Genomic DNA, 12,829 nt, shown 5'->3' with positions numbered 1-12,829 from the left:
TCACCTCTAGAACTATTACGTTGCATATTTACTTATATTTTGAAATATTTTTGTTCATTATCACGGCATAATTGTTACAAAAACGCTCAAAATTACTTTCGTTTTGTTCAGTCGTAATTCTTAAGTTTTAGATCCGCCATCTTTCTTATGTATCATTAATGCAATTTAAAAATAAATGAACTGTAATTGGCGCCGCTGCGGCCGACGCGACTAAATAATTAAAGCGTCTGCACCATGAAATAGTAACAAACCTATGTATAGTGAGAAAACGTAATGCCTATACAATATGAACTGTTCGGTACACAAAAGCTTTTAATAATGTCACCATTTTCATAAATAACTTAATTTGAGTAAATTAACCCGAAATATATTTGTCTTCTTACTTTGATGGGACGCTTTACCTTTGTTTTATTCCACAACAAGTGTTCCAATTTATATACTTGTTATATCCGTATGTTTTTCATAACAAAACTTGCTATTATGATCGACTTCCACGAAGACGAGCCCATGGTTAATGGAGCGATAAATTTAAATGCATCAATGGCCACAACCAATTCTTGTCGTTGGAAATGCATTTTTCGCTTTGTGTATATACGTTGTTGGTATTCCTGGTATGCACTAACGTAGAAAGTTACTTACAAAGGTATAATTGGTACTAATTATGAATTAATAAATTCTGAAACGTAGATAATACAGAAATATTATACTTTTTCCAAGTTTTACCAAGACTGAAGAAACCAATCATTCTTTATAAATCCTAATAAATCGGAATAATTCATTTGTCCCAAATAAAATATACTTAAACCTAAATGAATATTGATTTTATCTGAAACATTACAAAATCAGAAACTGTTTTAGTGTTAAAATTATCTCATGGCACTCTAATAAAAAGGGTAGGTGGCTTATTCATTAAAATGATTCACCTTTTGGCATTGAATCAACTTTACGTAATCATACAGTAAATTTTAATCTAGTTATTTTTAATTTTACTTTAATGTATAGTATAAATATTCTTACTACATAATATTATATTTTTAATTAACAATAAACACTAACTTCGGAATCTTCCTCATGTAGTTTAATACTTTTGTAGCCTAGTCGCTTTACAACGTGACTACGCTCCAAGGAACTAAAATACTCGTCACTAATATGAAAAAGTAAAAATGACTCACCCGATAAACCTAGTTTGGTGATAATGATAAGTTACAAATCCAATATCTTTAGATTACCTTTTACTGATACTTGAAATAACTTCGCTTTATAGTATAACACAGGTTATGTATTCTTATTAATATTCTACATTATTTTGCAACTGATCATACGTAACCGCTCTGTTACGTATGAGAGTCATTCGTCATCCATTTAAAGCAGCAAGTTTAAATCATTCTCTTCCTGTTTTCGGGACGCATCTTCCTGTATGGTAATACTGTCGTTACTCATAAGAACACGTAATCCGATTATTGTTATTGAGAGTAATATTTGGAGTAGAAGCATTTGTTTCTTTATAAATATTCTCTATGTAGTGCTATCCTTATTATTGAAACACGTAATTTTTTTTATACGTCTCACTTTCTACCAGCTTTATTTTAAATCAATGTAGGTAGTAACTTTGTAAAATTTAGTATCTTGTAAATAATACCTAAGAAATAATATTTTTATGTTACATTAACAATGTAGAGGTAAATTGAAATGACCGCTCAATGTCAGAACAATTGCGATTAAATTGAAGTTATCAATGTGTTATATTTACATGTTATACCTAAATATGAAACTGTTTGGTTCGGTGATTGGCATAATAACCAATTTTCTACAAAACCAAACTGACTAATCAAGCGTAATATTACTTATTTCACGTAATGATAGAATTTGCGTTGTAATTTTAAGTCAATACTACAGAACAAAGAAAATTCTTGACACACTAATATGAAAATATTACCTACTTTTGTGTTCCTGCAAATAAACAAGGTCTTATTTTAAAACATACAAATATAATTTATCCCCATTTAACACAATAGCCATTCTAACTTCATTATGTACCCAATAATTCTACGTCACTGTGGTACACAGTAACAAAATTCAAAGTAATTGTAAATTGATTTTATGCATCAATTGAATTAAATTGGTCAGAATTGAAGCACTGCAGAGCAGTTTGAAGTACCTACGGCCGGAATATGACTCAAGGACGCCCTGCTTTTGTAAATGTGAACCAGATAAGCAAAGTGCTGATTATTATAAACGTACACTTGTATTTGTTCTCTAATTATTGCTATAACAGTTTCCACTAAGTTTTCTTGACCGATGATTTAGAAAACGCCTTAAATAGCGCCGAAACAATTTAAACCACTTTTTTAAATTAAATTTATTTAATTACTCAAGATTATTTGGCATCCATCTTGAGCCGTTTATTACATAATAGAAAATATATTTGCACTGAGCTTTTCGTTTCAATTTGTATATTTACAGTTAACGACAAACCTGTTATACAACATCTGCATTCTGATACAACAGAGCATGAAAATTACTCAAATAAGGACGATGCCAATCGATTATGCGCTTGAATTATTTATTAATCATATCAATTATCAAACTAATTAGTTTAACAGAGTTGTATTTAAGGGAGAATATTGTTTACTTTGAAAATATGTCATGATCTGAATGTTTACTGTATCAGCATATGTTCCACACATGTGGGGGCTGACAATCTAACAAAGTACTAGTTTTCTCAAGTTGTTTTCCTTGGTTGTAATATCCTTTATCTTTTAAAAGTGGTGACCCGTTTTAGTCGCAGTTTCATCATAATTACATAAAATATTATAACTTATTATTTTGTAGACCTAAATAGTGCCTAGGTACGTAGTTAACGGCTTTAAATTTTAATAACATTAATTCCTCAGCTGTTTGTTTAGATATACCTTACAGATTCAATATCTTTTCGTCTTTGTATAATCATTAACATCAAGACTCAAGAATAGGAAACAAACTGTGTCCAAATTAGCTTTTTATCGAGGAGAAACTACCTAGGTCATAAAAATTAACTAGGTACATAGTACTTTATACAATAATAACTCGGAAATTGCATGCATATCCCATAGAGCTTCCACATAAAATCATATCCGACATAAGTATACTTTCCTAATATACACTGTGATTTAATAGTCGTTTTGGAACCATACTGTGGTTACTTAGAATAATTTGTAGGACTAAAAAAAAATAGTGAATTAATAGTACTGTTGATACCTAAAAAAATAGTTTTTGATAATATTATTTTACCCTCGTTAGAGTTGAATAATGACAGTAATGTCGCGACAATTATTCATACTTATGAATGGCACCGATCGTAGTGATCGTAGTAGTACGTGAGATTTAGTTGCATTACCACGAGTTCTCATTTATTATTCGTATACATTAATTTTAAAGTTTATAAAAAAAATATTTACTCTATTACATTGGTATTATTTTTAAACTCTATTATTGATACAGAATTAAAAATGTTCGGTTTCAAAACAGCCTTAAAATCACGGTGTATAAACATGCATTTTGTAGTCCAACTAGGTTCAATCCCAAAATTTCAATCGATGGCATAAAACCAAACATTAAACAGTATAGTTAGTTATTAGAACTCTTTGCATAAAACGTATTCTTGTCTGCAGGTGCAACTACTCCAGCAGCAAGTGACGTCATTAGCAGATACGCAGAGCACCGCAGACGAGCGGTACGCGCGAGCAAAGGCTGACAACGCGGTGCTACAGGCCAGGGTCCACATGCTTGACGAACAGATACGGGAGGTGTGTCCAAGAGTTTCTTTATTTTCTCTAATTGTATTTATGTAGATATTGTAGAAACTATATAAAGGTGGACGGGATACCATTATGATGTAGCACAAGAATTTGATAATATTTTTTACATAAATGTTTTTTTGTTACCTGAATACCTGCTTCTGGCTGAATAAACTTTACAATTATTTTTACATGATCAAATATATCATTAGAATAATTGAAGCATCTTCAAATTTTGTTCATAGAACCTACGTGTAAAAAAACATCATCTTAAAATATGTTTTCTAAATATATCCGAGAATTCATGGCAAAATTGTGGTTATCTATACAGATCGAATGCCGCTGCGAGGAAAGCATAGCGGAAGAAAAGAGGCGGAGTCGAGAAGCGATATCGCGTATCGAACGCGATCGGGACACGCAGCTGGCTGCCATCACCGACCGCCTCGCCACCGCCGAAGCAGAGGCTTCCGACCTCAAGCAAGAGGTACATATAATCATATACATCAGCAATAATACTAGGGTTTTTATTTGTTTATCTCACAAGTTCATCAATTCATTGAATTACTGCCAATTGCTGTTCTAGGGATATAAACCGTCTCTGTCTATTATCTTTATGAGGCGTAATTACTCTTAATATTACAAATATAGCAAATGTATTTTCTAAAAGCCGTAGCCACAGTATCCGTCACCAAACTATTGTGTCTCATTTGTAATTAACATTCAACTTTGTTTTCAAGGTGGGCCGACTCCGTGGCGTGGCAGAAACATTAAGAGCCAATGCTGAGGCAGCTGCTAGGGCTCACCGCGAAGCTCAAGAGCAAGTGAGCGAGCTTTCAGCTCAATTGAGCGCAGCGCGAGAAGCGGAACGCAGGGAGCGAGAGTCGGCTGCCGCTGCGGCGACAATGCTGGCTGATGCCAAGCTTGAACTACAAAGACTGCAGGAAGCGCCTCCACCGCCGCCTGATCCACGCCTCGATGAACTGAGAAAAGAGTTGGTCCTGCTGAGAACTCAGAACAAATGTAAGCCAATTACAGCCAATATATGTTCCGTAAATATTATATTGGTTGAAATTTCTCAGATATTTTAATTACCTTGCTATATTTTTATGTTTTTAAAATAGAGCAAAAATATTGATACTTCGAATGTGACAGGACTCATAAAAGAAATATAAGACTTGTGCCATGGTGAAAAAATTACAGGTTGTTTAAACGTTGATGTTTGTTCTTACAGCTTTATCAGAGGCACAAGAAGAGTTGCAAGCGCAGATCCTGACACGCGGTGTGGAGGAGGGCCGCAGCCTGTTGGATGGCGTTAGCGGGCCGCTCGTCGCTACAAACTCGCTGGCTCACGAGCTCTCGCAAATGAGTGACGATGAGGTAAATAACAATGTCATACAATGTTTTATCAGCATTTATAAAGTCACTAAGGGTATTCCATTACGTCAGACTATGAGCCATGGTAATAATTAATGGCCATTATTATACAGTCATCAAACCATATTGGCATATACAGATATTCTACTACATCAGCTTTTGCTTCCAAATTGTTGACTTCGTGTTTTATTTATTCAAAATCCATCACATTTCGCTTTGCTTTACGATTGACACATTACGAAGCAATACCATACATATATATTTTATGTACGCATTTTTGCAGCTCGATGGTAGCCAAACACAAACTGATCACAGCATAGAGTTGGAAAAGGTACGACATTTTATACTAACTGTGCATGTCTTTATGTGTATACGCTAACTATTGCATGCTTGATTTGACAATTTACATAACCGGGATTGAAAGTGTACCTTTTTCATACTTTATAAAACATGTTTGCCCTCAAAATAATATTGGTCATAAATATTCATTAGTTTAGTGTAATTGTACTCGTGTAGCACCGCATGACTTGTAGAGCACAGAACATTATTTAATAGAGTAGAACGTAGTAAATATTGTTATTTCTCATTTCCAGCTACAAAAAGCTTTAAAAGAACAACAAGATGTAAACGTGCAACTGAGGAATTACATCGATGGAATATTGCTGGCCATCGTCGAAAACTACCCGCAGTTACTGGAAGTCAAGTATCAAAAGCAACCCGGCGAAATAAAATCATAACACCAAACGTCTGCCATTCTATACTATTCTCTTCACGATTTACAATACTGCAATTTGTTAGTTCTTAAATATATTACTTTAGATGTGTTAACAATATTATTATTTTATCAAAATTTTGTTGAATAAAAATAAAATTTATAAAATCGTTACTGTGATAATGAGTAATGAAATTCACGTGTGCTTTCTTAAAACTAAGAAACAAAAAAAATAACTTTAGTCGAATTAAATATGGTTAATATGATAAACAATTGAAATTATAATATTGGTGAATCAAGATGTAAATATTGTGAATATGGAATTTTAAATGGTAAAGGAAAATAATTATTCCTTTTATCTCAAATTTAATTATTCTTTATAATATGAAATGTATAATTTATTTAGTTATAATTTAATGAAGATCTGCGCGAGATTTGAACGTTTCGTTAGTAGAGAAGGCCAGGCCGTCCATAATGATATTAAATCATTACTACTTAAAGCAATTTTTATGAAAGACTGTATGAATGTTACACTTGGGTATGAAATGGGTATTCTTAATTTGTCATACAATCAATAGCAAAAACAGACTCCAATATCGAGTACCACTTCACAGGAACTAAGAATTATATCTTAGAACTTTATTTAATGTAGATTGAGTAAATATTCTGTTTAAGTAAATTAGGAACCCAGTTTAACAAAGCCATTGAAATTGTGTAATGTAAAATAATATTACGTTTTTAACTATATACCTTAGTACCTAAATGTTATAGATAAGAAAATGTGTACCTATATTTTTACATTGAGATATTTATAATGTAAGGTAGCGAGAGTAGAGGTAGGCATTTGTGTACATTTTGATAATAATGAAGATGTTCCGTAACAGTCAACAATATGAATAAATGAATTCTAATACAAGGTTTCAGTCTTTTATTTCTCTTTTATTAAGTTACAAAGCACTGGTCAAATAATTAGTATAGATAGATATTACCATGAACCACAACCGAACAAAAATGAACACTACTGGATATATTATCATCCACAACTTACCAGTCCTACTGCTGGGTATAGACCTCTCATATCGTGCCACCTTTTTCGGTGAGCCAATCGTATCTAGATTCGACCCTAGATCCTTACAATGTCGACCCATCTTCCCGCTGAATGGTCCACGTTGCCAAGATTGATACAATTGAGATATAACAATTACCCGACGGTATCCGTTTTGGATGCTAGCCTTTTAGACTTTATTATACTTTTACTTACGTTTTATTCAATTAAAACTAGACTACACTTTTTCACTTCAAATTACTCTTCTTCAATTGCATTGTCTTCGACATTATCTCTTTTGTGTTGATCGAGGTTGCTTAACACCTTCTGAACGTCGAGACGAAGCATCATGAATTTCGGATCCATGTATTCCTAGAAAATTATATTATGGAAGATTTTAATTTGAATTTCTATATTCTTTCATGCAGATTAAAAATCTCGATGAATATGCATTTCTTGTTTATTTTCTGTTTCAAATATGACTTCGGCTATATTCAAAACGAAATAGTTATGTAAATAAAAATAAGAATAAATTTACATACCTTAAAAGGTCCAGATTCCATCTGCATAGGTTCCGAACTTGGGAGATCATTTACGTTACTTAAACGTCGGTCTTCATTGCCTACATTAGCAATCACTGGATTATGTCTCAGATTAAAATTTCTACTCATTAGATGGGCCATTTCTTGCTCTATAGCATTCATGGCAGAATTCACATTTCCATCTTTAATATCTCTCGCGACTGGAACATTCAAATACGATTCTGGAAATGTATAATTTTCAAAACTGTATGGAGCATTTTGCGTAGATTTACATAATGAGCATTGCTGCCGACTCTCTATCTGCTTCCTCTCATTATGTAATGTTAATCTTTCTCTGGAAAGAGCTACTTTTTCCCTAGCGATCTGTTTTTCTCTAGAATTTAATGAAACAACATGCTCTTGGATTCGTCGTATCCTATCTTCGTATTTTCTTTGTAAAAATTCCGCTTCTGAATATTTCTTATCTGCTTGAGATTGTTTTTCTATTGCAGTCTTTGCTAGAAGATCTAAATCTCGACTCCTGGAAACAAATCATTATTTTACGACCTTATTTTTATGCAAGTATAGCTAAATTTACAATAATTTTAATATTTATAAGCATCTAACTTCTCATCATCGTTTTTCTCATTGCTGAGGGTCGTTATCCCCTGAACTTGAAGTAATCTTTGTTTTGATTAGGTTGTGTCATCTCTTCCTATCTTTGCATCTTTGGCATCAACATTACCATCTCCTACCATGTACGAATTTTATTTCGTACTAGCTACCGGTTATATTATTATCTTATTGGATTTATTATATTGAATTTCACTTTTTATAACAGACGACAATTACTTACTTAGCCATTATTCTCTGTTCTTCCATGTTCATCTGTTGTTTTTCAGCATTCAACTTCGATCTCTCCTCGGAAACTTCTTCTAGCTGTGCCTGCAGCTCGGCTTTCAGTTTCTAAAACCGCCACGAGCATTATTATATCACTAAACAATAAACTAATACTAAACAATTTATTTTGATTTTATATTGTAAATACAAATAGATACCTCAAGTTCTTGTTTCAAATTTATTACTGATGCCTTTTCTTTGGCTACCGCAGCACTATCTTTTATAATTTTTGATTTTTCCTCGTCTACTTTTGATATTTTTTCTTGATATTCCCTTTGAAAATCTTCCTTTAACATCTTTAATAAAAATCAGAATACATTAGCAACATTATTATGCATAAGTACGTATTAGCAGAAAAACTACTAAGTGAATTAGATATATAAGTTACCGTGAGTTCTTCGTCTTGTTTTTTCAATATATTTTTAGCAAATTCAGTTTGTTTATTGAACGTAGCTTTTTCGTATTCAAATTCCATCTTTTTCTGCTTTAAAGACGATGTTTCTTCTTCAATCATCTGTGAAAACGTGACTAGAATTTAATATTACCATTGTTGTTATTTAAATTTCAATATTTGCATTATAAGCTGGATACATACACTAGTCATTTGTTTCAGTCTGGTCTCCAACATTTTGATCAATTCCCTATTTTCCAACTTCTCTGTTTCAAAATTGTCCCTTTCTTTTTTCAATTGCTGTATCATTTCTTAAACAAACAATATGTCTATATAATTAAGAATTAAATAATTTATGACACATTATAAAAGAAACAATTACCATTAATTTGAGTTTCTCTAACTTGCAAATTCTTTTCTGTATCTCGTTGAGTATTCTCAGCTAACGAATGAACTTTATCTACAAGCAATTGGCACTGAGATTTATTTTCTTTTACGTCTATCAATAATTCTTGTAAGTTGGACGAAAATCCTGCAGAATCTTGTATGAGGACTTGTTCTTGCTTTACAGCGGTTCTACAAAAAAAACGTGATATCCTTTCATTTAAATGTATAGCCCAGAAACCGACAGCAAATCATCGGTATTCGTTGAACTAAGCCAATAATGAAGCAAAAACAAAAATACTAAAAATATTACAATTACTTTATATTCTCCATGAGGGCTGCGTAATGTTCTTGTAGAATTTTAACATTATCTAAGTGCTGTTGCCTTAACATTTCATTTTCAGCTCTATGCCGCTCGGTTAATGCAGTCAAATTGTCTTCAGTCAACTTCTTGTACAAATGATGGTGCTCTTCTAGCCAGCCGATCTTCTCCGTATAAAATTTAACCAACTTATCGCCTTCCTCTTTCATCCGTTCTTCGGATTGATTGAGCGAAATTTCTAGAAATGCCAGTTGTCGTCTGCAATCAGCGGAAAATACTATCTTACCTTGTCGTTTGGCTAACAAAATCGAAATTAATGGTTTTACTTTATCCTTCATGATTAGGTAAAATAACTAAGACAATTATAAAAAAAAACATTTCATATAATGTGGTTAGAGTACCTAAGCTGTCTAAATTTAATCGGATTATAATTTTAATATAATCTAAAATCATATTGATAATAATATAATTTGTCTAATTTAACCTGAATATAATTATACTAGCTTTTGCACGCGGCTTCACCCGCGTGAAGGAGTTTTCCGGAATATTTTTTTTTCCGACTTACTTGAAATGTATTGTATGACCAAATAACACAAAGTCACAATAAATTGTAGCCTATGTATATTCTGGTCAGGGCCGGATCTACCTAAGGGTTGCTTGAGCTGCAGCCCAGGGCTCCGAGGTTACAAGGGGCCCCCAAACCCCGCTAAAAACAATAGGTTTTAATTTGAATTTAAAATGTGGTTGTTTGTAAAGTCGGTTTACGGACGATATTTTAACGTAATAATGTCATAAAAAAACATTGATGAAAAATTGCATACTTCTATGAATTGAGTTAAGGGGGTAAATACGTGTAAAAGGATGTTTTCATGCTGATTTTCATATTTTTTTTAAGGTATAAAAATGAATATTATTTATTGAAAGAATATATAATAATAATATATTATTCTAGAAACAGTTTTTTGACATGGCTATTAGTTGAGTACTTAGATAGGCCCCTAAGTAGTTTCAGCCCAGGGCCCCACAAATTCTAGATCCGCCCCTGATTCTGGTACAACCAATATTACTGTGAAGTTTCATCGAAATCTGTTCAGTAGTTTTTTCGTGAAAGAGAAACAAACATACATATATCCGTCCTCACAAACTTTCGCATTTATAATATTCTTAGGATTAGCAGAATAATACTTTAGACAGCTTGAGTACTGTAGCTATTAACCTGTAAGACGTCTCCATTAAATCGATCTCTTTGTCATGATTCTCTTGCAGAGATTGAACTAATTGTAACAGCTGTTTTCTTTCCCTATTGTGAGGTGTTTCTCTGGTTTCCATTCCAGTATTTTCATAATTTTCGTTAGGATTGTTATTGTCTTCACTATTTACGTCTTGCGTACTTAGTAGAGCCTTTAAAAAGAGTGTATCAGAAGGACATCAAAGGAAAATATCAAATATAAGATCATCGATCGTCGATTTTGAATTCGAAAATAAGCAATTTTAATTTAATACTGAAACCGATAAAAAAAAACCAAAGGTTAAGCAGTTACTCTTAAAGCATAAATAAATTTTCACTGATACCAACTTTTATCCTCTGCGTAATTCTTTCTTGATGCGCTGCAATTATAGCTTGCATTTGCTGCCTATTCTCGGATTGCTTTCGTAACATTGCATCTAATTGCTCGTGATGCGCCAACGCTGCCTCTCGCTGCACGCGCTGGCTCTCCTTCTGCCGCACTGCGAGGAGAATACAAAGAATTTCGTTAAGAAATCTATCAATTAAGCATTTAATGAATAAAATTCGTAAGTATGTCGGTACTAGGTCAGATTACAAAAAATACAAATAGAATTAACGTGTTCCACACCCATTATGACATTGTAATCTAAAATATTTTGTTTTCTGTTAAGTAAAGTACATATATAGTTAATTTAAACACTTACTTTGCATAGCTACGAGTTTTTCCTCTTGCGCTTTCAATTGCATCGCTACCATTAACTGAGATTGCTGCTGTTGCAAATACAACGCCGCTCCCTCCGCTGTTATATCCTCACTACTCCCTTGTAATACCGGGTTTATCGCTACAGAAACTGCTTGTGGCATCTTTGGTATATTCGCATCTACTGTATCTTTCTCAGGTTCTATCTCAGATTTTTCTTCAACTACTTTTTCTTTAACTTCTTCTTTTGGTGTCTGTTTCTTTTCAGGCTGCTTTTCTTTCTTTTTCTTTTTGGTATCACCACCTACCAACCATGATGGCATTCCAGCGTCGGCATTATCGTTATCATCTTCCTCTTCTTGAAATATACCTAACCAGTCTTCGCTTGATTTCTTTTTTGGTGGTGCCAGTTCGCCTTTTGTCTTATCAGGCTTTGTGTTTTGTTTTTGGGTATTTTTATTAGGTGCTGATTTTGTATCACTTTTGCCTAAAAATGTATCTAAGTCGAAATCACCTTTTGCTGCTGTTCCTGGCCTCGATTGGATTGAATCTTTTGCTTTTGTAGTTGGTTCGCCTAAAATGTCATCTAGCAGCGATTGAGAACTCTTTCCTTTCCCCAGAACTTTCGTTTCCTTCTTTGGCGTGTTAAGGAAATCAAGTTTATCAGCACTCGTACTTCCTTTAGTCTTAGCTGGGGATTTATTGACATCCAAAGCTGTTTTTTTAGAGTCAGAGGACTGAAACTTTATTGAATCTTTAGAAACTAATGGTTTACCTGACGTTTGCGGCCTTAATTCGTCTGTGAATGCCTTATCAAAGTCAAAAGGAGTATCTTTCTTACCTTCTAAAGCTGTTGCAGGTTTATCTGCCGGTTTTTCAGTTTGCTCCAAATCAAATAATGAACTTTTTTTTTCTCCGCTTGCGAAAGGTTTTGCCTTTGTCGGCTTTTTCTTCCCTAATATGTCATCATCAAAGAAACTATCATCGCTCCCATCGCTAAGAATTCCAGCAAGTGGATCATCAACATTAAAACTCATTGTGTCACCAATTCATTTACACATAATCAAGCCACAATTGAATATCTTTTATTCATTCTACGAATTCACACGAAATTAAGACAAAAGAATTTGAATAAAATCTTTACCACTAAGTATTTATTTAATTTCAACGAAAAAATAACAAAGGTGTTGCACTGTATTGCACTCAGAACAATGACAAGCGTATTGCAACTATTTGCAACAAAGAGAATAATAATTATAATTCTCTTTGATAATAATGATTGCAACTCCTTAAATAAAATTTTTGTTTTCGTAGTCCGCGGTCATGGAAACCGTGATGGAAACGGATATTTACATTATCATTTATAGCTGTGGCTTATGCCTCTTTTAGCCGTAGTCTATAATAAGTGATATTTTGGGATGGTATTCTTGCTGTTACAAATAATATGTCAAAGAAGTGTTATTTTTGAGGTTCAAT

At 33.1% G+C, this 12,829-nt stretch overlaps 2 protein-coding genes across 5 annotated transcripts in view; one reads left to right on the top strand and one right to left on the bottom strand.

Moving 5' to 3' along the window:
* The window catches only part of LOC115439955 (rab11 family-interacting protein 4), a 94,061-nt gene extending 87,283 nt beyond the window's left edge, over positions 1-6,778 (top strand). For 3 of the 4 annotated variants that reach the window (XM_030164049.2, XM_037438908.1, XM_030164046.2), the window contains 6 exons: positions 3,651-3,785; positions 4,108-4,260; positions 4,514-4,796; positions 5,008-5,153; positions 5,434-5,481; positions 5,744-6,778. In XM_030164049.2, coding sequence (XP_030019909.2) covers positions 3,651-3,785; positions 4,108-4,260; positions 4,514-4,796; positions 5,008-5,153; positions 5,434-5,481; positions 5,744-5,887 — 909 coding nt within the window. In that variant the 3' untranslated portion in view covers positions 5,888-6,778. The remainder of the gene's footprint in view (positions 1-3,650; positions 3,786-4,107; positions 4,261-4,513; positions 4,797-5,007; positions 5,154-5,433; positions 5,482-5,743) is intronic. The other variant, XM_030164048.2, reaches the window with a different exon arrangement.
* Positions 6,779-6,849: 71 nt separating this feature from the next.
* On the bottom strand, positions 6,850-12,819 carry LOC115439953 (golgin subfamily A member 4). The gene is made up of 11 exons (XM_030164041.2): positions 11,358-12,819; positions 11,002-11,153; positions 10,642-10,826; positions 9,423-9,683; positions 9,102-9,295; positions 8,924-9,030; positions 8,717-8,842; positions 8,487-8,624; positions 8,285-8,394; positions 7,450-7,969; positions 6,850-7,279 (listed from the first exon to the last, which is right to left on the bottom strand). Exons 1-11 carry the CDS (start codon positions 12,388-12,390, stop codon positions 7,166-7,168), a joined length of 2,940 nt encoding a protein of 979 aa, XP_030019901.2. The 5' UTR covers positions 12,391-12,819; the 3' UTR covers positions 6,850-7,165.
* Positions 12,820-12,829: the final 10 nt, after the last annotated feature.

The sequence above is a fragment of the Manduca sexta genome, chromosome 15 (genome assembly GCF_014839805.1).
Source record: "Manduca sexta isolate Smith_Timp_Sample1 chromosome 15, JHU_Msex_v1.0, whole genome shotgun sequence".
NCBI classification, from domain to species: Eukaryota; Metazoa; Arthropoda; class Insecta; order Lepidoptera; family Sphingidae; genus Manduca; species Manduca sexta.
This window is presented reverse-complemented; position numbering and strand designations above follow the sequence as displayed.

Excerpts from the sequence above, each read along its gene's own strand:
- LOC115439953 (XM_030164041.2), bottom strand. The coding sequence starts at position 12,390 with ATGAGTTTTAATGTTGATGATCCACTTGCTGGAATTCTTAGCGATGGG. Across the intron at positions 11,154-11,357 it reads AAAACTCGTAGCTATGCAAA|TGCGGCAGAAGGAGAGCCAG; the intron begins GTAAGTGTTTAA and ends TTCTCCTCGCAG. Across the intron at positions 8,843-8,923 it reads GACTGAAACAAATGACTAGT|ATGATTGAAGAAGAAACATC; the intron begins GTATGTATCCAG and ends ACGTTTTCACAG.